Here is a 15,406-nt window from a genome sequence, read left to right as displayed (position 1 = left end):
GCTTAAAGGCTTATTGTGTATACAATAAGTGCATACACAAAATTGTCTATACTGTACATTTAATAAATGTGTCTGCATACATTGTATTCAGTATAAATGCAGAACTATTAAGTTAAAATATTTGGAAAGTCAGGCAAAAAAAATCAAAAGATCATTTTTAATATGTTTATCACAGCCAACACTTGAACTACATTTCAGCTCTCCTGTGACAGAAAGAAGAAACAAATGAGCTTAGGGGTCATGAAGTGCGATAAAGAAAATAGAGAAGGTGAATATTTTTTTCATTTAACTGCAACAACAGCTACTGAGTCACTTAAACTGGCTCTTAACTTTCACCAACCATCTAAAATAAGACATCTCGTGGATGGTTGATTTCTCAAGTGTCTGGAAAACGGAGCTGATGATTCCACAGACACTTACAGATATCTGGCTATGGGCTGGAAATACATTTACACTCATATAAAGAATCTAAATTAGTGAATGTGATTGCATATGAGAGCTTGAATGATAAGTCAGTTAACTGACTAGCTGACAGACAATCTATAACAAACTGACAATTTGTTAATCATTTGAATTTTATGCAATCTAAAATTCAATGGCAACAGCTTCTAAAATAATATATATATATATATATATATATATATATATATATATATATATATACATATATATATATATATATATATATATATATATATATATATGTATGTATATAAAATATAAAAATATAAAAGTTTACCACTTTTATTGTCTAATATAGAGCTGTACGGAATAGTAAAAATAATCATATTGTGATTGTTGATTGATAGATACTGGGATGCACCAGTAATGTATCATTCATAATATAATATTACTTTTTTGTGATAAAATAATCATATCATCGTGATGGCAATATTACTAATTCAAATTGTGATATAATGGCAATATTACAGTGAAGGAGTTAGTTTAAAAGGGGAAGTCACTTCAGTAGTTAATGAAGTTAGTCATTCCAGTTAGTGGTTTGGTTACAAAAGATCAGACGTACAATAAACCACAGTAATATTTAAGAAGTGCAATAAGACTATAACTGCAAAAGGGAGTGATACAACAAATTCACAACCTCAAGCAGAAGCCCCTGGTTGAGTACTAAGCGAGCCAAAATCTTGTGAAGAGAGCTCAACAGCTATTGTGATTTCCAAACCAAAAATATTTTTTCTCTATTTTGTCATATCGTCAACAATATTGTTATTGCAGAATAACATAAAATATTGTGGTATTATTTAGGACCATATCACTCACACCTATATTGTGATATAGAAACATGAAAGAGTGTATATATATATATATATATATATATATATATATACATGCACACACTGTAAATATACACATGGTGTGTATCACTGTATAAGAGAAAAAAAAAATGAATATTGCGTTGTGAATGGAAGATGGCACAGAGACAGAGATTTGGATTGAACAGAGTAGAAGCAGCTAAGAATCAAGGGATGATTCACAGTATGGATATATTAGTACATTGCACAGGATTTCCAATTGAAAGCCTAATAGCTTATTTATTAATGTAACATTATGTGTTTGGGCATAAGTTCATGCCTAGCAGAGCATGTTTTCTATACTACATTGACCACACTTCGTATATCAAATCAAGATAACATTACTGAACCAGGCGAGGAGCGTTGGAATTTATTGTTAGCAATGCATTCAAAATCCTATCATCACGAATGTGTAATGCTGATTCACAAAGTGCCGTTTTTATTGAGACTAATGGGAAGTGTGAGAAGCATAGCAGGGGAAACATAACGCGTTATGGCATTGTTTGTCCCCCTCTAGAGGTCATCCTTTGTCATACAGCAGAAGAAGAGAACCCGTCCCCTTTCTACTAGCAATTTGTACTAAAAACCAAACGTCAATAGCACTAAAGTAAAGTAAAGTCTTTTCGGGGTGGTCCGTCTGACACACATTTAACGGCAACAAACCAGTCTATGATATTATTTTATTTAGTTAGTCTAAACATGAAAACATTTCCTCACTGTTACTAACGTATACGCTAACAGTTAACATGTTTTAGCTTAGCAATGCTAGCTAACGCTAACTATCATAGCCAGTTTTTCTGTAATTTAATTAGCTCGCTAACCTTTTCTGGAAAGTATCGGCACAGTCTCTCCTTCCTCCATATCTATTAGAATTCGGTTTCTTCTCTCAATTTGATCCTGATTAGTAGTAAAAAAAAAAACAACGCCTCGTTTGACTTGTTGTGGTGGTCTACGATACGTTAATGTAACTCCATAACAGTTGCGTATCCGGGTTTGAAATTGCCGGGAGTGACCGCCTTCTCTTCTCTGATTGGATGATTTGAAATTTCGAAAAAACAGCACGCATGCGCGAACCCCCTACGCTGATTGGGGAAGAGAATGTAAACACAAAATGTACTGTTATAAGGACTTCTATAAGGACATTTTCAAGTCTTTGCTTTTACTTGTACTTAAGTATTTATCACACAATGTAAATTATGTAAACATACTTACTTAAACTTACTATTTAAATCATAGTTGAGTACTGAGTACAATTTGAAGTATTATCCAAACCTTTCATCTGCATTTTTGGAGCAAATCAGGTGATCTAGTTACAAAAGAGCAAATGAAAACCAGGAAATGCAAATGGAAAGCAAGACAAAATACTACAGCAGAACACATATGGAGCAGGGATGTGGATGATTGATCATCATTAAGAATTTAACCAATTCAGAATGTATTAGTCAATATTTAATCATGGCTGTAATTGCACCATATTGTTTTGTCTGGCAGAGCCATTTGTTGAATAAGAAAACTTGAAGTTAAATTTTTTTTTTAAATAAAAAAATAGAAAAAACAGAAAGAAATTGAATATTAGGGGGGGAAATGTTTCATGTCTTGTAAAGTATTCATGATTAATCAGTTGTTCACATTTACAACTAAAATTTCATCACTTTACTGTTGCACAGTTATGTTAAAATCAGGAAAAGACAATTTGGCATTCCAGAATATAACAATATCCAAAATCTAAGACAATATTTAGTCTCATATCCCAATATTGATATAAAATCTTTAAATTGCCCCACCCTAATTCCATGTGAGTTGTCATGTAAATGTAGTGGAGCCATAAACATAATGTATCCCTCTGACATGTGGTGGAGTGGAAGTATAGCATAGAATTAAAATACTCCAGTGAAGTAAAGGTGCCTCAAACATGTACTAATAGTAAACAGATTTGCTAACTGCCATAATGTACACACTATATACTGCACATTCCTAAATAACATTATGTTTAATCAAACAACCCAATGTCACTGCATACCTTTGGCAGTTACAATTATTCAAACATGGGGACTGGTTGGTTTCTGGGTCTTCTGTGTGCACTGGAAATAATAAAAGTTGGAGGAGAGCACAGCTTCAGTCTTTAGAAGTGGGCTACAGCTATTATCTATTGTGAAACAAATTCTGAGGGAGGATATAAAACACAAATTCAAACACTGTAAATTATAAGGCTTTATTAAAGATTCACTGCATATTAATAAATAATTGTTAGTAAGCATATTTCCATATATATGATAAAATTGTGTATAAATAGATAAATAAATTAACAGTCAAAGCATTAACAATATGTCACATCATTCACCTAAATAAATACACATGGTGCTCAGAAGGCAGCACAATGATGCCACCCTGTGGCATTACATAACTATGTTAATACATAAAGCATTTTACTTTCTGTACTTAGTACATACAGTAAATAGAAGTAATTTGAGCAAACAGTGATAGTGCTTTTTAAAAACAAAACATATCTTTGTTGCTGGTTTTTGACAAAAAAAATATCTGAAGTGCAGTATATAATACCCAGAGGGTCAAACTTGACACCTAGAAGCAGGTTGGCCCGACTTTTGAGATTACTTTGCCAGCATGTGGAAGACACGGTGGCGTTCACTTTCGTCCTGACACATTTCCACCGGTCTGTTGTCCTCCTCTGCTGTGCTGATGTACCAGTCACTGTAGGGGACAGACGCAAGGGTGCTGTTGTTCAGCCCACTGTCCTGCTTGTAGAAGAGAAATCGCACCATGTCGCTGTTCCTGCTGATGCTGCTCAGACCACTACCGTTCTCCACCGCCTGAGGTTTGAAAAGATAAATGTCAGATGGTTTGACTATCACACTGGTCTAACAAGGTAGATGACCAGGTATCTAATCAGTTTTCTTGGACACTCAAGTTTTGAGGAAAGTGTAACATGTGATTCATGTTATTAAGAAATTTTGAGTCTTACCTCCAGATGCAAGGTTGGCTTTTCACCCACTTTGCGGCAAGACAAGTAGAAATTTGTGCCCTTGATGCTCAGAGCCACAGGCAGGGCGTCAGTTGTGGGTCTAAGTTGAGCGTAGCTCGCCATGTTCAGGCAAACTGAAGAGAGAACAGAGGATACAGGTTCATTTTAATAAAAGCTGAAAGACAGTGTCAGACTGTGTCATCAAGTAAATGCTTTTCTGTGCATTTCACTAAAGGTACATCTGACTTTATGCAGCGGGACTAAGACTAGATATATATATTATTACATTGTATGCATTTAATGTTAAAATCTGTGTCCAATTCATCAGTCAGGAGTTACACACACTCCTAATTTCAAGGGGACTCTCTTCACTAAATTTGAGTTTTGAATCAAACTTTTTAAATCGTTTTAAAAAGTAACTGCAAAGGTTTTGCTGACCTATAATCTCTTGTTGTGATCATTTTCCTCTTAGAAAAACTTGAATCTTTGAGTTTTACAAACCACAAAATGTTGCAAATCATGACAAATCAGCTAACCCAACCTTCACACTCACTGTGAAAACAAGTTTTGAAATACAGAATTTTGGGAGTTTCTAAAACCCAAAGACTCGACTTGATCCAAAGAAGAAAAGTAAATGATCTCAACAAGAGATTATGGCACTGCAAAACATTTTTATAGTTTGAGTTAAAAAATAATGAAGACAGTTGCCTTGAAATTAGGAGTTTTCTCAGCTTTGGTTTTTTTTTCAGTGTCTGCTATACTTCAGTACAAATTTGATGTACCTGTGCTTTTCATTTAATAGTATTTTAATTTTCTACAGCTTCTATTCCACTAAATTTGAAAGAGAAATACTGCACTTTTTAGGCCACTACCTTTATTTGAGAAGTGCAGCTCCTTTCACATACAAAACATATAATAAGTTTCTAAAATACAGCACTTTACAGATTAAACTGGTGGTTGTCATGCAGTTACCTTTGTTAGTTCCTTCACTGCCTCCCTGCAGCCTCACTGCGTGGAGCTCCATGTTGTCTGGGACGTGAACTAAGTGCCTGTTCTCGCTGTCAGTCATACTGTGTGCGCGCACAAGTCCCTTCTTATACTGATGTGCAGCTGAATTACGTTCAAACACCGTTTGCTCTGAGGGAAAAAGAGGCACATCTTATTAGTTATGTTTAAATATGGGGAAAACAGAGAGAAAACAGTCCATAAAGTCCTTTTTATGCAATAGTGCTGTCAGAAAATCTCATCTGTGTGATTACCTTCCACAATGCTCTCCAGCATGATGCTGAGCAGGTTTTCATCCCTGAACTCGGTGCCCCGATGTGACTCTGACGTGCTGCCATTCAACTTCACCATGGCGATGATGAGGTTCGCCACAGTCTTCATTGTCAGTGGATGTTGGGTAACCTCGATGTCCAGCCCCTCGGGCATCTTGGAGCTCCACATCTCGCTCACGTTGCAGGTCATCTCAGATTCCATCTTTCTCTGAATGTAGAAAGAGCTGCAAGAAAGAAAAAAAAAAACAACTTCCAGTGTCACTGAGATACAAAGCATTTAGTGAAATACAGCCACATTTCCAGGTTTATATCAATCTTATTATTAGCTTATTATTAGCTTTCCTTTTTTATTTGAATTTTTAAATGTAGAACCCAAATTCTGAATGCAAAGATTTGCAAATCACTTTCAACTTGTATTCAGTTGAATACAGCACAAAGACAAGATATTTAACTCTCACGTCTGTGAAGGCCCCACTGATGCTGAAAGATACATACAGATACAGGACTACTACTGTATCAACACGTGACTATGAGGCACTTCTACACTAATATAAATGAGATGGAAATCAAAGACACACAATGATCCAGAAAAGATGCCAGATTTTAGATGTAGTACAAAGATTTTCATCTGACAGCAAACAATTAATCTTCTGGCGGTTCATGACTCAAATAGCAGCATAATATGTTAAAGAAACTATCCTGTAACCAGATTCAGCTACATGATATCCAGCTACATTAAAGTGCCTCAAAGCAAAGACAGCTCCTGTTTAAAATCTGAAACGAGAAAGAAATAAGAAAGTCAGTTTACCTGTTAAGGTCAGTAGATTCAAGGTTGTTTTAGTGTGTTTGTTTTAGATCCCAGCTGTTGTGCCGTCACTGTTCTTCTGCCTGTCTGTGCTGACCTGCAGGGCTTTTATAACACACTCGCCACAGTCATCGAGGGAGGTTTTTTCAGGAAGTGATGATGATGAAATGTTGTACAGCCACTGTATTGTATGTGATTGCAACACACAAAGGAATGTAGAGGTAGATAATTTAACACCCACTGTTTAGAAATGTGAGATCTGGTATTTACTGTACGACATTTCATGTACTGATTATAAATGTATAATCTTTTTTCAGCAGTTTTATAATCAAAATAATCAAAATAAAGGAATATAACCTGACACAGAAATAAATAAAATATAAATAAACATATATATGTAAAGATATTAAAATACAAAACAACATAAAATTGTGAGGATAATGACACCTTGTATCAAAGGCAAAGGCAACAACAATAATGTTATATCTAATAATAATAATAAATTATTAATCGATGATAACAACAACAACCACAACAACAATAATAATATACCACAATAATATATTATTTAGATATGTATTATATATGTCTTCTAAAGAATATATTATTCTGGAATCCTGAAAAACACAATGACAAAACATGTCATATCTTTTTCAGAGAAACAATATTACTACTAGATAATAGTAGATAGATTATTCCAATAAACTGGTTTTCATAGGGGGAAAAGTAAAAAGAAACTTAATAAACTGTGAAAAACTCAATTAACACCAAACCATCTTAAATCCCACAGATGACCAGACCCACTCAAAATTCATCAAATCATCCAAAGAAGGAAAACAGATTAAATATCAATCAAGACGCCACAATTATTAAAAGAATTAATTTTCTAACAAAGTAAAGATGTTGTTCTTCCACAAACAAATCCAATGTCACATTTCCAACATGTAATGTTTTTAATTGTTTTGAGATATTTTTGAATTTGTAATAATGCAGGGGTTCCTTAACTTTTTCATATCAATGACCACCACAATAGATGCACATTAGACCACTGACCTCCAATATGAGAGGATTTTATCTCAAGGAATCCCCTCACAGCAATTTTTTATTTTTAGGGTTGAAGTTAATAAAGTCCGCATAAATCTTCCCTTATTGTTCCAACTTCCAAAAAATGTGATAATATATTAATGTAATAATGTAATAATAATGTGTTAAATTATTCTATTACAGACCTTCTAAAACTCACTCACGGTTACCTGTTGGTCACCATACCTCATTTTGAAAACCAGTGTACTAATGTGTTTGCAGAGTTGAACTGTATGACGGTTAATGTGGACTGTTGGAATCTTGACCCTGTTCCTGCTCTTCTTAAAGGCCGACAATTATTGCAATTATCAGCTAATTTTATAATAAACTGTTTTTATCTTTTCTTTTTAACTTTTATACAGACTCTGGTAATTGTCAGTTTGCAAGATTTAAAGCATAAGTTTGGGGAAAAAGTTTATTCTTTCTGTAACTGTTAATGCCAGTAATGCAGTATCAAACTCCTAATCCAACTATATACTGTTATAATACATATTTCCAAAAATGTCTAACCACTAGTGTAGTGCTGCAATTTAGAGTAAATACTTTTACACACTTGCTGAAAAGTTCACGGCCCAGTCAATCACATTTCAATTTATATTAAAAAGAAAACTATTTTTTAGCAAATATGTGGCTGCGTTGTATTAAGTGCTGAGTAAAATATATAATAAAATAATAAATAATAATAAAATATATAAGGGAATCAATATCTCAAATTACTGCTGAAGATGCATTTTTATCAGTCACAGCTAGATGAAAATGCTATTTTTTTTAAATTGCTATTTCCTAATCTTCTCACATCTTTGATCAGGCGCATTGGGGTTTTGTGGTTCTTTTCATCTGAAAAATTCCACCAGCCATAGACTTGCTTATTATGTAAAGTTGCATCACAGGGGCTTAATCTGAGATTTCCTCACTTCCCTGTTGATCTACGTCACTCCAGAGGCGAGAAAAGTACACACATTCACTTCTACTCAAGCAGAGCAACAGACAGGGCCACTCATTCAAAAAAAAAAAAGAGAGATCTCGGGTAAAAGTAGAAGCACTTTACTCAAGCAAAAATAAAAAAGTCACCTTCAGGACAAAAGGACATTTTACTGGCTGTCACTGTGAAAAGAAAACTGGACATCCACATTTATCTGCAGTCAAATCTGCTTATGTCAGCTTTTGTCTTGAAAAGTTAGTTTCATCTTGTTACATCTTTTACACCATTTTTTTCCCCTTTATGAATATTGTTTCATTGTCATTTTCCTCATGATGTATTTTAGGTAGTTTTGTCTTATCTCTTTAGTCTTGTTATGTTTTGTGTGGCGAGGGGGAAAGTACATTTTGGTGGATTGGTATGAAATTGTGGTGTTAATAAGAGGTGAATAGAGAGTAAACCAGACAACGCCACCTGGGGAGTTTCACCCCAGGAAATACTTTAAGGTACCTTGAATATTGTTTATGAGGTAGATGGTTCGTTACTGAGTAAGAGGCTGAGATGTGTTATCAATTAAAAGCAGAAATTTTATTTATGATAAGCAAAATAACCAAAGCAAGAAGCAGGGGCTGAATCTGCTGAAAAGGATTATTAATAAACAGGAAACAACCAAAAATGAAGGTGGATAAAATTACTATATTACAATTTATACTAAAAAAACGCCTCGATATAAATTCTAAAAAGTGAATAATACAAAAGTTAAAACTCAGCCCAACATGAGCAAAACTAAAGAAACTAGGAAACTGAGCAGAGGCCACTTGTTAAAAGGCTGCTACCACTACTCACCACAAGTGGGCACAGCAAACACAGTAATCCTCAAACAGAAACGGTGCAGTCTACGGTATCCCAGTGCAACCACACACATCCAAGAGTGAAGGGACCTCACCACCGGTGCCTAGCCTCTCACCAGTATGTCTCTCTGCTCCTGAAAAACAGAAACTCACAAAATTATTTAAAAAAAACCCAAACAGGAATGTATCCCAGTTAGCAAAACAATTACAAAATAACTGAAGACTGGACAAATGGGAACTCAATAAGGGCTACTATGACAAAACAGGCAAAACTGGGAACTAAATCACAAATCAACAGCTAAACAATAATGGGCAAAATAATTAAAGCAGTGAGTAATTAAAGATCAAATTAATGATAATTAAAGTGCAAAACAACTAAACTAACAAGAACAATGCAATGACATGGAGAAAAAGCTAAACTAAAGGTGAGCTAAAAGGAGGCAAAACCTACACCAAAGGAGAGTTAAGAGGGGCAAAGCAGCAGTGGTAAACAGGGCAGGAGGACCTGAAAGAGGGCAAACCACAATTAGCTGAGCTCACCATACTGTATATTAACATATACTCATATATTAACATATGATGAGGTAACTTACTCACCACCCAAAGTGTGGGGCTCGAATGGGTGCAGGTGGGCAGGTGGGAAGTTAACTTGTACCTGGCCAGCCAACACATTACACTTCCAAAATCAAAACAACTAGAATTGCAATGCAGGTAAAACTGTGCATAATAGATATGCTTTTGGCACATACCTGGTGCAGACAAACAAAAACAGCCACAGCAGGGACAAGGCATGAGGCAGGAAGGGGAGAACAGAGGCCTACAGATGCCGTTTATCGCCTGGCCCAGATTAGGGGGTTGGCCGTGTTAAAATGGAAGGAGTAAAACTAAAAAATTGTCACTTCCTGTGTCTGCGTCATCCACTGTTCTTAGGCTGTAGTTTACTTTTACAGGGAGTGAATTTAGGTTGCATTCATTAGGTGTAGATGTATAATAATTTAATCATTTTAAATAAGGTTATTGAACTTTTTGTGGAGAAATCATAGCTGACACATCATCGTATCACTCAAAGCAGAGTATTTCTTTATGGCTGGAGGGATTTTTCATGGTTTGTTACATATTTGAGCTGTCAAATAAATGTAGTGGAGTCATAAATATTATATATCCCTCTGACATGTGGTGGCGTGGAAGTACAGCATGGAATTAAAATACTCAAGTGAAGTGTACACCCCCAGACCACTTTATTAGGTACATCTTGCTAGTACCAGGTTGGACCTCCTTTTGCCCGTAGAACTGACTTAATTCTTCATGTCACAGATTCAACAAGGTGCTGGAAACATTCCTCAGAGATTCTGGTTCATATTGACATGAGAGCATCATGCAGTTGCTGCAGATGTCGTAAAGGGACGGACATGGTCAGCAACAATACTCAGGTAGACTGTGGTGTTTAGACAATGCTCAGTTCATACTAAGGGGCCCAAAGTATGCCAAGAAAATATCCCCCACACCATCCCACCAGCAGCAGCCTGAACCGTTCATACAAGGCGGGATGGATCCATGCTTTTGTGTTGATCATGCCAAAATACCGACCCTACCACCTGAATGTGGCAGCAGAAATCAAGACTCATCAGACCAGGCAGTATTTTTCCAATCATCTTTTGTCTGATTTTGATAAGCCTGTGTGAATTGTAGCCTCAGTTTCCTGTCCTTAGCTGACAGGGGTGGGAGCCAGTGTGATCTTCTGCTGCTGTGACCCAACTGTTTCAAGGTTTGACGTGCTGTGCGTTCAGAGATGGTCTTCTGCATACCTTGGTTGTAACGAGTGGTTATTTGACTTACTGTTGTCTTTCTATCATCTCAAACCAGTCTAGGCTTTCTCCTCTGACCTCAAGGCACTTTCATCCAGAGAACTGCCGCTCACTGGGTATTTTCTCTTTTTTGGATCATTCTCTGTAAACCCTAGAGATGGTTGTGCATGAAAATCCCCGGTAAATCAGCAGTTATGAAATACTCAGACCAGCCCATCTGGCACCAACAACCATGTCACATTCAAAGTCACTTAAATCTCCTTTCTCCCCCATTCAGATGCTCGGTTTGAACTTCAACAGGTCGTCTTGATCATGTCTACATGTCTAAATGCAGTGAGTTGCTGCCATGTGATTGGTTGATTGTGCATAATAGAAGTTTCACGATGCATTTACAGAAGCTTGTAACTCTCTGAAACCATCTGATGATGAGCTGACCCGCTTGTAGAACCACTCTGCTACACAAAGCCTTTAGAAACAACTATAAAATCTTTAGCATAGAAATACAATCAAAAACAAAAAGGACAGCTATTGTCATTTTCTGATGTAACTATTAAAATCACAGCATAAAATTAGATTGAAGCCGACTGTAAGGAGTTCTCCAAGGGTTAAATGACCTGAGATTTCTTTTTGGCTTCAGGGGCAGTATATACATGAATTATGTGGTATTTTTCACCCTGATAAAAACAATCCAACTTTTAAAGCTACCTGGAATAATGAATAATTATAATAACATCTTGAGATTTAATTTTGTCTTTCTCCTGCCGTCACCATTACCGCTTTTTATTTGAATGAAAGAGGGAGAGCTTGCTTGTTCTTGTTACAGAGAGCACCTGGATGATGTATTTCCACTTTTACATCAGTCCAGTTTGAGAGGAGCTACTGTGATTGGTTTCCTTCTGTGAGGAACACAGCGTGTGGCCAGTTGTATTTTAAAAAAGAAAAAACACCAACAGCTGACTTCAAAGCTTGGTCGAAAATTAGTGTAACTTAGTGTAACAATTCAGGAATTGTCAGGATTGGACCTAAATTCAGACCACAAGACAGAGGGAGCAATTCAAAAGAGCAAAAGCACCACCAAAAAGCACGAGCAAACAGAAAACCAGGCGCACACCAGGACAAAGCTAAACCAATGACAGAGTATGAATCAGCTATAGGAGCTGAGGAGAAAAAGACTGTTAAATACACTGGGGGGAGGGAGGATAACAAGCACAGGTGAGGGCAGTGAAGGACAGGTGAAAATAATCAGTGATCAAAAAAGAGCGGGAAAACAGACAAAGACAGGAAGTAAAAACAACAAAGACACACAAGGGACGACACACCAGAATAAAACAGGTGACTACAAAAACCTAAACCATGACAAAAAGTACAATATTTGTCTTTGAATTGTAGTGGAGTGAAAGTCATAAATTTCCAAAAAAAAAACAAACAAAACAAATACACAAGTAAAGTACAGATACTCAAAAACACTGTAAATTATAAGGTTTTATTAAAGATTCACTGCACATTAATAAATAATTGTTAGTAAGCATATTTCCATATATATGTTAAAATTGTGTATAAATAGATAAATAAATTAACAGTCAAAGCATTAACAATGTGTCACATCATTCAGCTAAATAAATACACATGGTGCTCAGAAGGCAGCACAATGATGCCACCCTGTGGCATTACATAACTATGTTAATACATAAAGCATTTTACTTTCTGTACTTAGTACATACAGTAAATAGAAGTAATTTGAGCAAACAGTGATAGTGCTTTTTAAAAACAAAACATATCTTTGTTGCTGGTTTTTGACAAAAAAAATATCTGAAGTGCAGTATATAATACCCAGAGGGTCAAACTTGACACCTAGAAGCAGGTTGGCCCGACTTTTGAGATTACTTTGCCAGCATGTGGAAGACACGGTGGCGTTCACTTTCGTCCTGACACATTTCCACCGGTCTGTTGTCCTCCTCTGCTGTGCTGATGTACCAGTCACTGTAGGGGACAGACGCAAGGGTGCTGTTGTTCAGCCCACTGTCCTGCTTGTAGAAGAGAAATCGCACCATGTCGCTGTTCCTGCTGATGCTGCTCAGACCACTACCGTTCTCCACCGCCTGAGGTTTGAAAAGATAAATGTCAGATGGTTTGACTATCACACTGATCTAACAAGGTAGATGACCAGGTATCTAATCAGTTTTCTTGGACACTCAAGTTTTGAGGAAAGTGTAACATGTGATTCATGTTATTAAGAAATTTTGAGTCTTACCTCCAGATGCAAGGTTGGCTTTTCACCCACTTTGCGGCAAGACAAGTAGAAATTTGTGCCCTTGATGCTCAGAGCCACAGGCAGGGCGTCAGTTGTGGGTCTAAGTTGAGCGTAGCTCGCCATGTTCAGGCAAACTGAAGAGAGAACAGAGGATACAGGTTCATTTTAATAAAAGCTGAAAGACAGTGTCAGACTGTGTCATCAAGTAAATGCTTTTCTGTGCATTTCACTAAAGGTACATCTGACTTTATGCAGCGGGACTAAGACTAGATATATATATTATTACATTGTATGCATTTAATGTTAAAATCTGTGTCCAATTCATCAGTCAGGAGTTACACACACTCCTAATTTCAAGGGGACTCTCTTCACTAAATTTGAGTTTTGAATCAAACTTTTTAAATCGTTTTAAAAAGTAACTGCAAAGGTTTTGCTGACCTATAATCTCTTGTTGTGATCATTTTCCTCTTAGAAAAACTTGAATCTTTGAGTTTTACAAACCACAAAATGTTGCAAATCATGACAAATCAGCTAACCCAACCTTCACACTCACTGTGAAAACAAGTTTTGAAATACAGAATTTTGGGAGTTTCTAAAACCCAAAGACTCGACTTGATCCAAAGAAGAAAAGTAAATGATCTCAACAAGAGATTATGGCACTGCAAAACATTTTTATAGTTTGAGTTAAAAAATAATGAAGACAGTTGCCTTGAAATTAGGAGTTTTCTCAGCTTTGGTTTTTTTTCAGTGTCTGCTATACTTCAGTACAAATTTGATGTACATGTGCTTTTCATTTAATAGTATTTAAATTTTCTGCAGCTTCTATTCCACTAAATTTGAAAGAGAAATACTGCACTTTTTAGGCCACTACCTTTATTTGAGAAGTGCAGCTCCTTTCACATACAAAACATATAATAAGTTTCTAAAATACAGCACTTTACAGATTAAACTGGTGGTTGTCATGCAGTTACCTTTGTTAGTTCCTTCACTGCCTCCCTGCAGCCTCACTGCGTGGAGCTCCATGTTGTCTGGGACGTGAACCAAGTGCCTGTTCTCGCTGTCAGTCACACTGTGTTCGCGCACAAGTCCCTTCTTGTACTGATCTGCAGCTGAATTACGTTCAAACACCGTTTGCTCTGAGGGAAAAAGAGGCACATCTTATTAGTTATGTTTAAATATGGGGAAAACAGAGAGAAAACAGTCCATAAAGTCCTTTTTATGCAATAGTGCTGTCAGAAAATCTCATCTGTGTGATTACCTTCCACGATGCTCTCCAGCATGATGCTGAGCAGGTTTTCATCCCTGAACTCGGTGCCCCGATGTGACTCTGACGTGCTGCCCTTCAACCTCTCCATGGCGATGATGAGGTTCGCCACGGTCTTCATTGTCAGTGGATGTTGGGTAACCTCGATGTCCAGCCCCTCGGGCATCTTGGAGCTCCACATCTTGCTCACGTTGCAGGTCATCTCAGATTCCATTTTTCTCTGAATGTAGAAAGAGCTGCAAGAAAGAAAAAAAAACAACTTCCAGTGTCACTGAGATACAAAGCATTTAGTGAAATACAGCCACATTTTCAGGTTTATATCAATCTTATTAGCGCCCCCCTCCCCCCCTTTTTTTTTTTTGTAACTTGCTTGTCTTAAATGTAGAACCCAAATTCTGAATGCAAAGATTTGCAAATCACTTTCAACTTGTATTCAGTTGAATACAGCACAAAGACAAGATATTTAACTCTCACGTCTGTGAAGGCCCCACTGATGCTGAAAGATACATACAGATACAGGACTACTACTGTATCAACACGTGACTATGAGGCACTTCTACACTAATATAAATGAGATGGAAATCAAAGACACACAATGATCCAGAAAAGATGCCAGATTTTAGATGTAGTACAAAGATTTTCATCTGACAGCAAACAATTAATCTTCTGGCGGTTCATGACTCAAATAGCAGCATAATATATTGAAGAAACTATCCTGTAACCAGATTCAGCTACATGATATCCAGCTACATTAAAGTGCCTCAAAGCAAAGACAGCTCCTGTTTAAAATCTGAAACGAGAAAGAAATAAGAAAGTCAGTTTACCTGTTAAGGTCAGTAGATTCAAGGTTGTTTTAGTGTG

The 15,406-nt window shown here is 36.5% G+C and overlaps 2 protein-coding genes across 2 annotated transcripts; both read right to left on the bottom strand.

Annotated features, from left to right (window-relative positions):
- Positions 1 to 3,503: 3,503 nt before the first annotated feature.
- Positions 3,504 to 6,514, bottom strand: LOC146320153 (interleukin-1 beta-like). Its single transcript, XM_084728284.1, has 5 exons — positions 6,376 to 6,514; positions 5,550 to 5,791; positions 5,263 to 5,427; positions 4,291 to 4,424; positions 3,504 to 4,138 (listed from the first exon to the last, which is right to left on the bottom strand). Exons 2-5 carry the CDS (start codon positions 5,767 to 5,769, stop codon positions 3,920 to 3,922), a joined length of 738 nt encoding a protein of 245 aa, XP_084584410.1. The 5' UTR covers positions 5,770 to 5,791; positions 6,376 to 6,514; the 3' UTR covers positions 3,504 to 3,919.
- Positions 6,515 to 12,494: 5,980 nt separating this feature from the next.
- Positions 12,495 to 14,806, bottom strand: LOC146320152 (interleukin-1 beta-like). The gene is made up of 4 exons (XM_084728283.1): positions 14,540 to 14,806; positions 14,253 to 14,417; positions 13,282 to 13,415; positions 12,495 to 13,129 (listed from the first exon to the last, which is right to left on the bottom strand). Exons 1-4 carry the CDS (start codon positions 14,757 to 14,759, stop codon positions 12,911 to 12,913), a joined length of 738 nt encoding a protein of 245 aa, XP_084584409.1. The 5' UTR covers positions 14,760 to 14,806; the 3' UTR covers positions 12,495 to 12,910.
- Between the last annotated feature and the right edge of the window lie 600 nt (positions 14,807 to 15,406).

Source organism: Lutjanus erythropterus, chromosome 10, assembly GCF_056507025.1.
Source record: "Lutjanus erythropterus isolate fLutEry1 chromosome 10, fLutEry1.hap2, whole genome shotgun sequence".
In the NCBI taxonomy this organism is placed as follows: domain Eukaryota; kingdom Metazoa; phylum Chordata; class Actinopteri; order Lutjaniformes; family Lutjanidae; genus Lutjanus; species Lutjanus erythropterus.
Note: the sequence above shows the minus strand (reverse complement) of the source record. Positions and strands in the feature narration are given on the sequence as shown.